The 15659-nt window shown below is 33.9% G+C and overlaps 1 protein-coding gene across 9 annotated transcripts in view; it reads right to left on the bottom strand.

Annotated features, from left to right (window-relative positions):
• Rapgef6 (Rap guanine nucleotide exchange factor 6) overlaps positions 1-15659 on the bottom strand; it is a 212625-nt gene that overhangs the window by 17109 nt on the left and 179857 nt on the right. For 5 of the 9 annotated variants that reach the window (XM_047556030.1, XM_047556033.1, XM_047556037.1 and 2 more), the window contains 5 exons: positions 15298-15509; positions 11576-11699; positions 9079-9102; positions 5329-5549; positions 59-247 (listed from right to left, as the gene is read on the bottom strand). In XM_047556030.1, the coding sequence (XP_047411986.1) occupies positions 59-247; positions 5329-5549; positions 9079-9102; positions 11576-11699; positions 15298-15509 (770 nt within the window). The remainder of the gene's footprint in view (positions 1-58; positions 248-5328; positions 5550-9078; positions 9103-11575; positions 11700-15297; positions 15510-15659) is intronic. The other 4 variants (XM_047556031.1, XM_047556035.1, XM_047556036.1 and 1 more) reach the window with 1 other exon arrangement.

The raw sequence follows: 15659 nt of genomic DNA, 5'->3' as shown, positions 1-15659 counted from the left end.
CACTTTAATTCCCCTGGAATTTAATTAAATGAATATAATATTAATTTTTAATACTCACTCAATGTAGGGTCTCTTGTTTGTCCCTTCTTCCTGATGGGGTGCAAATTAACAGCTGGTACCTGAAGTACCTGGCTTACTCTGTGGGGCTGATGCAAGTGGACTTTAGCTGTTTGGCTAGCTGACCTCAGAGGTACTGGTGACATTTCAGATGACTTGGCAGATCTTTTCTCACTTAAATTCTTGGTCACTACAGGGAAAAAAATATAGGTAAGTGAACTTTATTTTAGGCAAGGCTATTACCACAGGTGGTAATAAATGGCTGATTAAATACCATTTATTTCTGCACAAAAATATTTTAGACTAATTTTTATAAATTTCATGCCTTCAAGTCATTTTCCATACAATGGCAGAATGCTTCTACCAAAATGAAAATCGGATCATATCACTTTCTTTCTCTATATGCCCTATATACAACTTTATATGACTCATGGGATGAAGGTCCAAGGCCCTAAAACATGGCCTTAAAAGACCCTGCATGAGTTAGCATAAACCTGCCCCCTCGAACTATGTGCATTTCCTTTGCTCAATCTCACACTCTCTAGAGTCCTATTAAAATAGATTGTTTAGTTCTCTAGACTGGAAAGCTCCTTTCTACTATGTAACAGTTGCTGTATCTTTCAGATGAAGATGTACTTGCTCACAAACTCAGGGAACTCTTACTAAAGAAATGAAGAGCTGCTTCCTTTGTATAAAATCAATACTGTAGTCTACAGGATAGTCTTCCTTCAGGCAGTACTTTTACTTATTTATTTATTTTTGTGATGCTGTGGAATGAACCCAGAGCTTCCTACATGCCAGGCAAGAACCACTGAGCTACATCCCCAGCTCAGTAAGTACTTTTAATCCTTCAGTGATATATTCAGGATTGTTTTACGCAGGTATAGCCTAGTACTTCGTCATATGTTTGCTTTAAACATCAAGATAAAAGCAAATAGACATTTAAACTATCCCAGCACAGATGTAATAGTGATTATGCTTTTATTTTGAGAGCCTAGTGAACCTTTTTGGTGATAAACATCAAGGGAACATCTCAGAAAGCTAAAACATAGGGACTCCAGGGGACAATACACACTGGCTCATCAACTAATTGGTCCTAAAATGTAATTTTTTGGTTAGAGCTTTGAAACACATTCTCCCTTCCTCTCAATACTAGTCAGTTCTTGACTTCACTGACATTTTAATAATTGCTTTAGAACAACAACAACAACAAAAAAAACTAAGAGACTACTTCAACTATAAAAGAGTCCACAGAAAAATGCCAAAGTTCATGTATTAATCAGCAAGAATTCAATTCTATAACGCTCAGAAATCAACTTTGGGCATGGATAGTTATTTTAATTAAAAAATAATCAATTAAACAAGAGAATATCAAATAAAGACTCAAACTAAATTAAACATATATTGAATTACATTTTCAAATCCAGTTTAGGAAAGAAAAGCCTGCAGGTTTTCTCATTTCAAATATATATTAGTATGTAGTACAGGACACTACTTAGTGTTATAAAGAAAGATAATTCTGGGTTAGGTGTAGCAAAGAGGAAGGCATACAGACGTATATACAAGGATGTGTATAAAATAACCTTGAATCAGACTAACCAAAAGATAATAAATCTTGAGTTAATAAATGTTAAATATCAAGTTACTTAATAATATATTGAGTTATTTAATAAAACAATAGTTATTCAGGAAAAAATACTTTGATGATAATTGAAGCTTAACCAGATGGCTTCAATAAAAAAAACAAAAACAAAAACAAAAACAAAAACAAAAAAAACCTATTTGGGTCTTTTTTTTCTCCTTTTTTTTTTGTGGTGCTGGGGGATTGAACCCAGGGCTTTGTGCTTGTGAGGCAAGCACTCTACCAACTGAGCTAAATCCGCAGCCCCCTATTTGGGTCTTTAATAGATGAATAAAATTTGAAGGTTCTATATACTCCTTACTTTTGACATGTTTCATTTCTACATAGTTGACACTATTCTTGAGATCTCATATGTGTTAAGAAATTTTCCCAGGTACCTTCCAAATTCAACATTAAAGAAATAAAATTATTATAATAATAAAAATTATAATTAAATTACTTTTTAATGGTCATATGCTATTTATTTCTTGTATATTCAGTATCTGAATGACTTCTTTTTCCACTGTAATAAGTACTGCAACACTTCGCATAAGGTTTTATTTAGGTGCTTTATCTCATTAGAATACAAACCCAATATTGGATACTTCAGATAGTTGTGCTGAGTCAATAGCAACAATTTTTTTTTCCAATATCATTTTTTAAAAATTCATTTTTATTGTAAACAAATGGGATACATCTTGTTTCTCTGTACATGAAGTAGAGGCATACCATTTGTGTTAGCAAACATTTACCGAGGGTAATAGTTTTTGATTCATTCTGTTATCCGCCCTCACCCCTCCCGTCCCTCTTATCCCTCTACAGAGTCCCTCCTTCCTCCATTCTTGCCCCCTTCCCACCCTCTAAATGTGTCATCATCTGCTTATCAGTGAGATCATTTGTCCTTTGGTTTTTTGAGATCGGCTTATCTCACTTAGCATGATATTCTCCAACTGCATCCATTTGCCTTCGAATGCCGTAATTTTATTATTCTTTATGGCTGAGTAATAGTCCATGGTATATATATATACCAGAGGTTTTTGTTTTTTTTTGTGGTACTGGGAATCAAACTCAGGGCCTTATGCTTGCAAGGCAAGCACTCTACCAGCTGAGCTATCTCCCCAGCCCCACAGTTTCTTTATCCATTCATCAATTGAGGGGCATCTAGGTTGGTGCCACAATCTGGCTATTGTGAATTGAGCAGCTATGAACATTGTTGTGGCTGTTATCTCTGTAGTATGCTGATTTTAAGTCCTTGGGGAATAGGCTGAGGAATGGGATAGCTGGGTCAAATGGTGGGTCCATTCCAAGTTTTCTAAGGAATCTCCATACTGCTTTCCAGAGTGGCTGCACTAATTTGCAGCCCCACCAGCAATGTATGAGTGTACCTTTTTCCCCACATCTTCTCCAACACCTATTATTGCTGGTATTCTTGATAATTGCCATTCTAAATGGGGTGAGATGGAATCTTAGTGTAGTTTTGATTTGCATTTCTCTTATTACTAAAGATGTTGAACATTTTTTCATATGTTTGTTGACTGCTTGTAGATCTTCTTCTGTGAAGTGTCTGTTCATATCCTTAGCCTATTTGTTGATTGGGTTATTTGTATTCTTGGTGTAGAGTTTTTTGAATTCTTTATATATTCTGGAAATTAGTGCTCTATCTGAAGTATGAGTGGCAAAGATATTCTCCCACTCTGTAGGCTCTCTATTCGCATTAATAGCAACATTTTTTTTTTTTTTTTTGAGATGTTTTTTCACTAGGTTGCCAAGGTTGGTCTTCAGTTGCTAGGATCACTCAAGGGATCCCTACAGGAACATGCCACCGGTGTCCATCATGCTAATATAGGTCTTTATAAATTGCTTGGTGATTCGCTGGCATACGGAATGCTCTCTCTCTCTATTTTTTAAACTGTTGCCCACTCCTACCACTCTTTATATATAAGTTGTATGTAAGACACAATACCTTTATTTTTATGTGGTGCTGAGGATTGAACCCAGCGTCTCATGTGTGCTAGGTGAGCATCCTACTACTACTGAACCGCAATCACAGCTCTGGCACACTCTTTATAATGGTTAGTTTTTGTTATTTTTTTCCTTCAAAATTAATAGGTTTGATATAGAAAGAATCACAAAAGATAAAATGTACTCAACACTTGCCAAAGTTTTACATTTGAGAAAACAGTCCTGGGATGAAGATAACCTTGCTCAAATGGTAATAAATGAGACTCAAATACTGCCTCTTTCCTTAAGTGTAGGTGTTCTTTCCATCACACTCCACTCCATTCCTTTTCTTAGAAGTGTTCAAGATGTTCTTCTTGGATGACAATATTTACCTGAATGGCTCCTTACTCTGGATTTTAAAATTCATTGCCATATATGAATTTTAAAATATCAGTAGTTGGTCCAATATCCATTTTCTTATTTTACTCTGCTAAAATACTTTTCCTACTACTATACCATCCTATTTACCAATCTTAGGATCTGCCCATGGTGACTATCATTTCCCCTCTGCCAATAGAAAACTTAGAATTCTATTGTAATATTTATGGGCATAACAATTTAACATAATTTTTTACTTTGGTTACAATGAAGTTTATTTCACCATTTTTGAATTCTGTTCTTACAAATCATGATTTCCTTGACCAGAGAAGTGTTTTGTTGTTTATACTTCATTTTTAAAAGGTCAGCAGAGGTGGGGATTGAAATCAAATTCCTTGTATGTATAATTTTGTCAAAAGAAACCCAAATACTATGTATAATTATAATAAAAATAAAAAACAAACAAACAAAACAAAAGCATAGGGCTGGAGTGTGGCTCTGTGGTAGAGCACCTATCGAGCATGACAGCCTGGGTGGCAGAAAGGGGGTGTTCAATACTGAGGACAGAATTTCTTTTTTCATTGTACTTTCTAGATATTATCAGAATATGCCCCTTTTCTTGTTTTACCTGACACCTCCCTTAAAACACCTATTATCTTTAATGTTTGAATTAGATTTCTTGTATTTTCTAATTGGTAAATTATATTATCCATTAAATAAAAAAGTAAAAATTTCACTTATTTCACTCTTCATTTTAAGCTCAATGTGAAAATCTTTTCAAACAGACTCTTCTATAAGGTTCCAAGTTTTACAAGATGTCTTTATAAAGCTGCTGCTTCTTCTTCCTGGTACTATGGATTTAACTCAGGAGCACTTAACTACTGAGCTACATCTTCATTCCCCCCATCCTTTTTTTTTTTTTTTTTTTTTTTTTTTTGGTGCTGAGGATTGAACCCAGGGCCTTGTGCTACTAACTGAGCTATATCCCCAGCCCCCATCTTCTTTTTAAAACAATTCTGAGACAGGGTCTCACTAAGTTGCTAAGGCTGGCCTTGAATTTGCAATCCCGTTGCCTCAGTTCCTGAATTGCTGGGATTACAGGATTACAGATGTGTGCCATAGTGCCTTGCTTTATAAGCTTCTTAAAGAACTATTTATCCCTCTCTTTCTTGCATATCAGGGATGAATAAGATTCAGGATCTGATTAGTAGAATTACATGTTTAGGGTATGCCAGTACAAAGTTAATTTTCCTGGGACTTCAGCATAATTCTAGAAAACGAACTATTTTGTTGTCCTCTGTAGCGTCACACGAATGAAAATGTGTACTCACAGGTACCATATGCAGGCTCCCACTGCAGTGACATCATCTGGAACTTCTCCTCATCTGTCTCTACATCCAGACTAGAGAGATACTGCTTCACTTTCCTTGCCATTTGGGCATCCTCATATAGCTTCTTGGCATTAAGCAGTGAGCTGCGGCGTGCCCTTTTTTTGTGAGCACCTCCCTGAACATCTAGCATGTTTGAATTTGTGCTGCCTTGACTGAGTGACCTGTAAGAAGACAGAAATCAAAATAAGGGGTTGTAAATATGAGAATTAAGTACAGAAGAATGAAAAGATCTTGCTCTGTTAATGCTATTGCATGCTGATGTAAATGAGTTAAAAGATGAAGAGCATTAATGCAAAGTAATTTGGCACATAGGGCAATATTCTGAATAAAGAACAAGATTTGGTAAAATGCAAATTTCAAAAGAATAAGATACCAACTCCTCCCTAAGCAATATATTCTATCAGATCTGTGTTTGTGCCTCTGCAACCACAGTACAACTGTGACAAGAAAAAGCATTCCTCTGGCCCTAGAAGCCATCCACACTCTGGAGATTTGGCAAGAGTCTGGCAAGACAAGACCATCCTGTGTCAGATCTCTACATCAAGGTTCTAGAATAAGGAAGTTTCTAGAGCAGTTTTGTTCGTCTGTGTTACTCTGGACACACTACTGCAATCATCATTCCTGTTTGTAGCAGGATTACTCTGAGCGTGCTGTCCAATTTTACAAGTAAGATATTAGTTGAAAATAACAGCATTTTTATTCAATTCAGAATAGTTAGAGATCAGAAATGTAAAAAAAAATTACTCAACTATATTAAGGTTAGGCAATATATGGAGTGTAAGAAATGGGGAATCTGAGATTAACTTTTGTAACACCTCTAAATATGATGGAATTGCAAGTTGAATAAAAACAACCACAATTCAAATAACCTACAGTTTCACCTACCTCTGTGGTTTGTCAAGGTTAGCAAACACAAGGTTCTTGAATGATTTTTATTTGAAAGCAGTTGCCACTCTAAAATAAGAATATCCACATGTTTTTCTAAATTTGCCTCATTTACATCAAAGTATTCTAAATACATAGACCACAACCATACAACAATTTGTTCGTTAGTGCTCACATACTTTAATTTGGTAAAACAGCTGAAAAAGTGTTATGGTATTTTTAAAAAAATCACATCTTAAGATCTCCGAAATGGGGGTATGTTAAGATTTAATGATAACTTTTCAACTGCTATTGGTTAGGCGGAAACTGTGATGTGGTCATCATTACTTACACAGGCAGAAACCTTAAAAAAAAACCTTAAAACTTGCAGAATGATTTGGAAGAAAAACCACTGATGTGATTGAATTACCCTTTCAGGTTCCAGGGAGCAAATGATTATAAGAAAGTGAATTTGACAATTTCAATAACATTCCCCAAAGTTGGCTAGCTCTAATTACTTGCAAAGCCAGCCTAAGAACTCAATATCAGAAGCTTTTTATTATGGCTTATTTTTAAAATGGTGGATTATCAATACACTGGATAGCACAGAAGACAAGATAGTGTGCATTTGAGTCTCTGTGTACTGCAGAAAACCCAGAAACTAATGACTCTAAAAATGCTTCAGAAGATTCACATTCTGAATATGAAGAAATTTTATAAAATCATTTACAGTTTACTTTATGTTTTCCTTTTTAGATATACACAATAAGGTTAGTATGATAAATTCAAACCTAAGTTCACAGACTTATGAGAGCTCTTTCAATAGCACAAAGTAAAAATTTGGTAACAGGATAAAAGTAGTGATCTGGAGGTAAGGGGGTGGTGGCAGCACAGGGGGACTGAACCTGACCACTAAGCTATATCCCCAGCCCTTTTTATTTTGAAATAGGGTCTTAAGTTGTCCAGGGTGGTCTTGAACTTGCAATTCTCCTGCCTCAGCCTCCTGAGTGGTTGGGATGATAGGAATGTGCCACCACACTTGACCATTGCAATGATTTTCTTGGGTTGCATAAAATAATAGTGTAGTCAACTGATGATATTTTGGATTCAAAGAAATGAAGTAAAATTAAGTCCTAAAATTTAGTGAGAAATTTTAATACTAATAATAATTTTATCTTAGTTGATATTCAAAATAAAAAAGAAAGATTTGTGTTAACAAATCTAGGATAGATAAAAATTGTTTTTATTCTTTTGTGGTACTGGGGATTAAACCAAGGGCCCTGAACATGCTAGGCAAGCACTCTACCACTGAGCCAAATTCTCCATCCTTTTAAAAACTGTTTTATTTTAAGACAGGGTTGCCCAGTTGCCCAGGCTGTCCTCAAACTTGTGATTCTTGTGCCTCAACCTCCCAAGTAGTTGGGATTACAGGAGTGTGCTACCATGCCTGGCAGTATAGATTACAAAATTCTAAAAAGAAAACATTTCAATAAATGACAGTGTCTTCTACACTATTTCCAAAACAGAAACTACTCTGATGTAAAATGAAAATATCTATGTGTAAGCATCAATTATCATAGAACGTAAACCCTAAAGCTGAATAAATCACCTCAGAAAACCATTATGATGATAATATTGTCCAAGTATTATCCTTTAAAATATTACTACCAGGTTAGAAGAGCCTGGAGACCAGGATGTAAGAAATACACAAGAAACACAAAGAGAAGGAAGGAAGAAAGTACAAGGAAAGTCAAATTTGCCAAGCTTTAACAGAAAACAACACCACAAATAAGACAAGACTCAAGAAAGTGGCTCACAAAAAAAATTCTTCTTACATGTAATAAAAGATCTAACTTCATGGTTCATTAATCTTAAGAAAATTCTTCTAATTCCTTCATGCATAAAAGTTATCTCACTTTTCATCTAAAAATGAAGGGACTAGGTATATGATATATAAAAATTTAACAATCTATGATTCTAAAGGGATGCCTACCTATGCAGAAGCAAAGACCTGATTTTAAAAAAAGAGGTGGTTTTTTAAAATTCTAACAGTTTTACAGAGAATTAAGGAAGTCTTTAAGCAAAGATGGTAGAAATTTTAAATAATTTTCAATCAGTGCTGGAAGTCTCAGGCATAAGTGGTTTGGAAGAATTAAAATCATCTTATAGTTTTATTTCACAGTATAGCCTGGATAAAAGCTACCTCTTTTTTGAAAACTGATGGAAAATGCAACCTTTACAAACAGACTTCTCATTCATTTTATACCACTGAAACAGTATGTTTGCTTTTATGAAAAAACCCATGGTATTTGAAGAAAAAATGTGGTGTGAACTCTTGATCAGACTGCCTAGATTTGGATCAACCATCAATGAGCTGTAAGACTGGGCAATTCTATCTTCTCCATCTGTACCATGGGGATAACATATCTACTCTAAGGGTGATAGGAGAATTAAACATCTAATTCATTTAGAATATTTAGAATAGTGTATGGCACACAGGAAATATACAACAAATATTCATTACCATCCTTGTCTTCATCGTCATCTAACAGATCCTGCTAAATTAAAAAAACTAAAAAGGGCTTTTAGAACGTCAATAATGGAAAAGTAAAATAAATAAATGAATAAAAATACAAAAAACAAAAACCAAAAAACTAAAGTTCTACTACTACTTTCACCTTGTTAGCAAAGGCATTTGTCAGGAATGTAGTTTGATAGAGTTAATAGAACACATGCTCTTTTATATGCGTGCATTAATGAAAGGGATGCATTATATGTTAAGAGTTACACAACCTTCATTCCAGTTGTGTTCATGTCTACACTTACCCCAGACTCCGCCACCTCTTCTTCCTGTAAGCAAGAGCCACAAACATTGAAGCATGTGTTTGAACAGGAAAGCACAGAAACAGACAACAGTTGAAAGTCAGAAAAACTATGTAGACAGGGCAGAACAGAAATATTTCACCAGGAAAAAACTGTAGCTTAACAGCAAAATGACTTTTATGGAATGCAAGGGGTTAAGATGGTTTATGATATGTATAGAAGGTCAAAAGAAACTTGATGATGTGTTTTTTAAAAACTCTTTAGGGTGCTTTGTCACTGAGTTACAATCTTAGTCCTTTTTATTTTTTTATTTTGAGACAGAGTCTTACTAAGTTGCTGAGGGTCTTGCTAAATTCATGTAGCAGTTTAAAAGAAGCTTAAATAAAAACATTTACTATAAATTTTTTGAGTTAAAAAGTTTTAGGAAAAAATCTTTCAGGGGAAAAAGGTACAAAATTTGTGGACATGATTTTGAAAATATTTTTAAGCTATTCATTTAAGTGATAGGATGAACCTACAAAGAATATAAAATACACAATTTATTTTCTAAGTGCAGAAATTTCTCTGATGAAGTATTCTACAAGAAATTATAAAGAATAGTTGGACAACAAATCCAACTTAAAATATAAGTAAAACTGTATCAGTGAAATCTTACAATACTGTATATCTTTAAGCTATTGTTTAATAAAGATAATGAAAATAGTTAGCAAACTGACTATTGTAAAAATAAAAGGGGTTACTTTGCCCATACTAGAAAATCATACAACACCAAATGGACAATTGTTTGCTTAAAGAAAGATGTTACATTTTAGTACTGGTGGACAAATAACACTGATTCAGGAAAAATTCAATGTTTAAGTGATATTTTCCATTTCTTATTCTATTTAACCCAGACTATTCCCAAGAAAATAGTCAGGTTTACTAATTTTTCACATCAGTTTTTTTCCCCCTTTGCCCTTTTCTGAGGCATAGCTGGTACTTATATTATCAACTGGTCTGGCAACCTCACAAATTCATTATGTCTTCAGGGACTAGAGTGGTAACATACATGAGTAAATGGAGTTCCATATAAGACAACAGGGAGTGTGTCAAGACCACTGTACAAGAACATGCAACAAAAACAAAAACAAAACAAATGAACAAGCCCTCCTCCCAGTTTGCTCTGGTTCCTGGTTCTTAATGTTTTCTGCCACCACACTGTTGAACAATGACATCTCTTATTATATGTAGTGATCTCAAGTGGCAGAAAAGGGAGGGAAATTGGGAAGAGGAGATTAGGCACACTCCTTCCTCCACACCTTGAGGATCTCTAAATTAGAGCAACCATAAGATCAACTACTTACAAAAACAGATTCCTGAAGAGTGATGTAAATAAGCAAAAAAACAAAAAACAAAAAACCAATCCTGATACACACTGGTTCTGTTTGGTTACAAAAACTCTTAACTCTGTTCCCCTCTCCCCCTTTTTTCTTTTGGGGATTGAACCTAGGGCACTCTACCCCTAACCTACAGCTTTTAAATTATTATTTTTTATTTTGAGATAGGGTCTTGTTGAGTTGCTCAGGCTGGCCTTGAACTTGCAATCCTCCTGCCTCAGCCTCCCAATTAGCTAGGATTGTAGGTGTGCACCATGGCGCCGGCTTTTCAACTCTGGTTTTTAAGATTTTTGTTTCCTTAGCAGAATATATATTTTTTAAACCACAGGAATTACACTGGCTTCTGTAAATTACTCCATTTTTAATGCTCTATTCAAAGAAAATAAAATTAGACCAAAAATTACAACTGCAATGTCTACTTATATCCTGAAAACGATAAAAACTACAAAGAGCAGGTTAATAAAACACTTTCTATAAACTACACAGCAATTTGAAGAAGCCTTTGTTATTACATTAAAAATGAATTTAAAATGCATTCATAGAAGATCAGATTAATAAAGAATACAAATACTTTCCATTTTTAATAAAGATGGAGAATAGTTAAATTTGCACTTCCTGAATTCTGTTAAAGAATGTACATGCAAATAAATAGCATTATAACGGGAACAAATGGAACTGTTTTTAAAAAATGAAGTACAAATTAGGACTATAACTTTAAAAAATATTCAGTAAAAAAAAAAAGACAAGGCAAACTAATACATTTAAACTAATATAAATGAGGTTTGAAACCATTTATCCTGTATGATAATTTCAGTGAGAATCGACAATGTGTTTGCTGATATTTAAAAAAATTACAACAGAGCTACCCATATATTCAAAAAAGACATACAGAAACTAGGGTTCAAATCTTAGCAAATACCATAAACTGCTTTGAGCTTTACATTCCTCAGATGTGAAAGGAAGGCTAATACCACCTACCTGTTAGGGTTACTGTGATAAACAATTACTTGAGATTGGCATTTGTAAAGCACTTAGTGCAGTGCAAAAGAAATAATACATATTATGAGGATTATTATTATCACTCTTGACACCACTCTGTAACACTTAACATTTCTTTGTCATACCTCTGTCGGAACATCATAGCTGGGTCCATGTTAGCAGAAGTCATTCGAACAACTTGACGGATTTCCTTAGCAATCATTCTTAGCTTCTCAAAGTTTACTAAACCATCTACTTTGGAATCATTTCCTATAGAATAAAAGTAATTTTTTAACTTTCAAAATTAAGATGTCTAAGTAGCAGAAGTCAAGCTGTTATTCTTGGAAAGTACAAACAAAAGCCTTCTTTATCAAAACTTTTTTTTTTTAGAACTGATACTCATGGATGGCTCAATCCTGATTCCATGGAATGTACTACTGGGAGGGATTGTGTTCCATATGGAAATAATAATTATGCATATTAAAAGGATGATGAACTGTCCCCTGGCACACCCATAAAATGTGCAGTCATTCAAATCTGTATCTCCAGCTGTGTAGCCCATTTGCTCTTTTAGACATCAAGGACATAGCTTGAACACTTAGACTTTAGTCAGAGTGTGCAAGGTTACCTCTGGGCTTAATTATTAATTAACTCAGCCTACAAGTTTTCTTTGGTTTACAATGCTTTGGAAAATTGTTTAATGAATTATAATCCTTTAAGAAGACATCCCAAAGGAATGTGAGATGGGAGATTACATGATGTTGGGTTTGTTTTCCCAAGTGGCAATTCTTAAACAAAGAGACGGCTGCCTCATAGGGGTATATGCTTTTCAGTCTGGCATCTAACTTTCCTTTCCCAGAACTGAATTTATAATCATGACTTCAATCATTAACTTACATTTTCCTGTCCATAATTTTCATTATTTTTGTTTTTCTGAATAATTCTCTGAGGAAAAATGTATCCAATTTTAAAAATGGTCTACTTTTCTCTAAAGAGATTGTTATGAGATGAGATATAGCCCATTTATAGTCTTACACAGGCTGCACTGAGAGGCAAAAACAATGTTCGAAGGGTAATCTGTATGCTCATAGCAGTGTTTTTTTTTTCTTTTTTTCATCTGTCTTTAACAGTGTAACCCCATTTTTTCTCCCATGGAAATCCCTGAGGTGCTGCTGTGTAAATATACACGTGTGGAACACACAGTACTCACAGTAAAGAGCACCTATCCATTAAAAAGATGAATTTTCAGGGTCTCGACATGAGTTGGTAACCAAATAATCATCAAAACTCTCAAGTTATATAAATATGCTTTGAGGGAACATGTCCAAAAAAGGATGTTGGAAGCCTAAGACTTTTTTTTTTAAATGAAAAAATGAGGGATGATAAAAGGGGAGGCAGTTTAGGACAACCATTCTATTGAGAACAATTAGAAAGTTGGACAAATATAAAAACACCTGAATGTTAAGAAGACAGTGAAGATCTGAGAGGAGAATGCAGAGGGGCAGGTATGGCATTTGCCTATGCTTTGTCCCTATATGTACTTGCTGATTTCAGAAGAGGGGGATGATGAGAAGAAGAACAGACAAATAAACAATAACCAAAAAAAAAAAAAAAAACACTGGGAAGAGTCAACCTGCTTTTTGAGATAAGAAAGAAGATACTTAAAGTCCAATAAAACCTCCAGTGTTTTGGGTTAGGATTCAGAAGGAGTCCTATATCCTGGGATGAAGGATGAACCAAATGCAGACTGGAATAAAAGTCTGGTGTTGAATTATTTCAAAATCTAAAAATGGATAAAATGAATTTAGCTGTGCAAGCTTAATCCTCTTTGAAGGAATGGAACATTGTTCAAATCCCTCAGATTTTGGGGGATTTTAAAGTATTCAATATCCATATTCTTTCAAAAAGCAAAACAAAACACCAAACAAAACAAAAAGCAAAAAAACAAACAAAAGCACAAGGTACACGAGGAGAAAAAAATAACATGACTGAAACGTGAAAGAAGAAGAAGAAAAAACACCAAACAAACAGAAAAAAAAGACCCTACAGGGGATCCAGATTATGGAGCTATTAGAGATAAACTTTAAAATAACTGTTAAATATACTCAAAGAAAAAAAAAATGTACATGTGTGATTGCACGAATGGTGTGACTCTATATCCTGTACAACCAGGGAAATGAAAAACTGTACTCCATTTGTGTACAATGAATTGAAATGCATTCTGCTATCATGTATAACTAAATAGAACGAATTAAAATAAAAAATAAATCGAAAAATCAAGAACCGTGGCAAATACAAAACTAAAAAAATAATAAGAGAAATTGCAAAACTAGAATAAAAGCAAACCAAATGCCCAAAATCTGCAATTAGGAATTTTGTGATGGATTAAACAGCAGATTAGACACAGTTGAATAGAGAACCAAATGGAAAACAGGGTAAAAGAAAACATGTAGAATGTAGCGTGGTGAGATTTAAAAAAAAATGATAAAAGAATGTAAGACAATAGGGGAACAGAGATCAGGTTTAAAAGAAGTAAAATCAGAATTTCTAATGGAAAGGCTAGAAAAGGGTAAATAAAACACTTGAAGATAGTTACTGAGAATTTTTCTAAAACTGAGGAAAAATATCAAACCATATATTTAAAGATGTCCTATAAACACCAGTGAGAATTAAAAAGACAACTCCACACCTAATCACATCAGCAAAACTAGAGAAAAACAAGAAATAAAGAGAAAACAAAAATCATAATTGTGTTATCAAATAAATGCAAACAAAAATTAAAAGAACAGCAAAATAAGACTGACAGTTGACTTCGCAACATTAAAAAATATAAGCCAAAAGACAATGAAATGCTATTTTAAAATAGTGAAAGGTGGCAGTTGCCAAAGATACAGTTCTGAAAATTTTAGATAAATAGCATTTTTAGATAAACAAAATCTGAAAGATTTCCATCACACACAATTTGCACCTAAGGGAATGCTAAACAGTGTGCTACAGGTCAAACACATACAGAAACCAACCAACCAAACAAAATGTACCTAAACAAAAAAAAGAACACCCAAGCATATGTAAACTTTGAAATAAAAATGAACAACATAAGTAGATAGATGAGGTTAAATACTGACTTTACTATATTGTGGGATTTAAAGGCATGTAACAACTGCCTAACACTGGAAGTTGAGTAAATGAAATTTAAATGGTTTATGCTTATTGTGTTGTCTGACATGCAAAAAACAGTACTAAAGATGAATTAATGTTAACAAATATATAAGATACAACACTCAGCTTAACACTAGAAATATAACAAGATAGTGAATAGTTATCAAGTTAACCAAGTAGAAAAAATACTATTACCATGTAAAAATTGATGAAATGGACTGTAAATAAGCTATATATAATGAAGGATCAATAAATCAGGCTTTTAAAATGAAAAACTTCGTTCATCAAAAGCAAAGGCAAATCATATCATACTCAGGATGCATAAAAAATTCTTACAAAAATATAAAACAAAAGGGACAAACTAGCCAGGCATGGTGGTGCACACCTGTAATTCCAGCTACTTGGGGGACTTAGGAGGATGACTTAAATTTTAAAAAATGTTGGAAGGAAAAATATTACTGAACAAAAAAAATTAATGATCAGAGTTTCATTCATCTTAGTGTATCAGGTTTACATTTTGAATGCATGTAGTAAAAATTTCAGTTTGTTGTTCTTAACAATGTTGATTTTAGATGCCTAAAATTTACTGCATTTAACTGTGTAAAGCTTTAGTAACTTACAATCATTAAGTTGGAATATATAATAAATCAATACTATAGAATTAGTTGAAGCTAAAGCATGCTGATTTTCAAATAACTTTTATAAATACCTTCATGTAGAAATGTCATGTCTTTCTTGACAACAGGGAACAGTGGAATAATTGGAGGCTGCATACTTTGACTACTAAGAATATTTCTATATTTTGCCATGTTTCTAGATGGATCAAAAAGGTCTTGTAGATCTTGGAGATGTTTCTCATATTTGCTTGGTAACTTTTCCCAAGTACCTCTGAGTCGTGCTACAGGTGCCAGGTTCAAGCCACTGCCAAAGATCAGAATAAAAACATTAAAAAAGGACTTGGGGAAGAGGGTAGACTCAGGTCAGAAATGTGTATATACCAAGTTTTTTTTAATACTGCTAAAAAGAGAAGGAACCTATTTTAATACACTACCGAAAAGAACTACTTAAAAA

The sequence above is a fragment of the Sciurus carolinensis genome, chromosome 6 (assembly GCF_902686445.1).
Source record: "Sciurus carolinensis chromosome 6, mSciCar1.2, whole genome shotgun sequence".
In the NCBI taxonomy this organism is placed as follows: Eukaryota; Metazoa; Chordata; class Mammalia; order Rodentia; family Sciuridae; genus Sciurus; species Sciurus carolinensis.
Note: the sequence above shows the minus strand (reverse complement) of the source record. Positions and strands in the feature narration are given on the sequence as shown.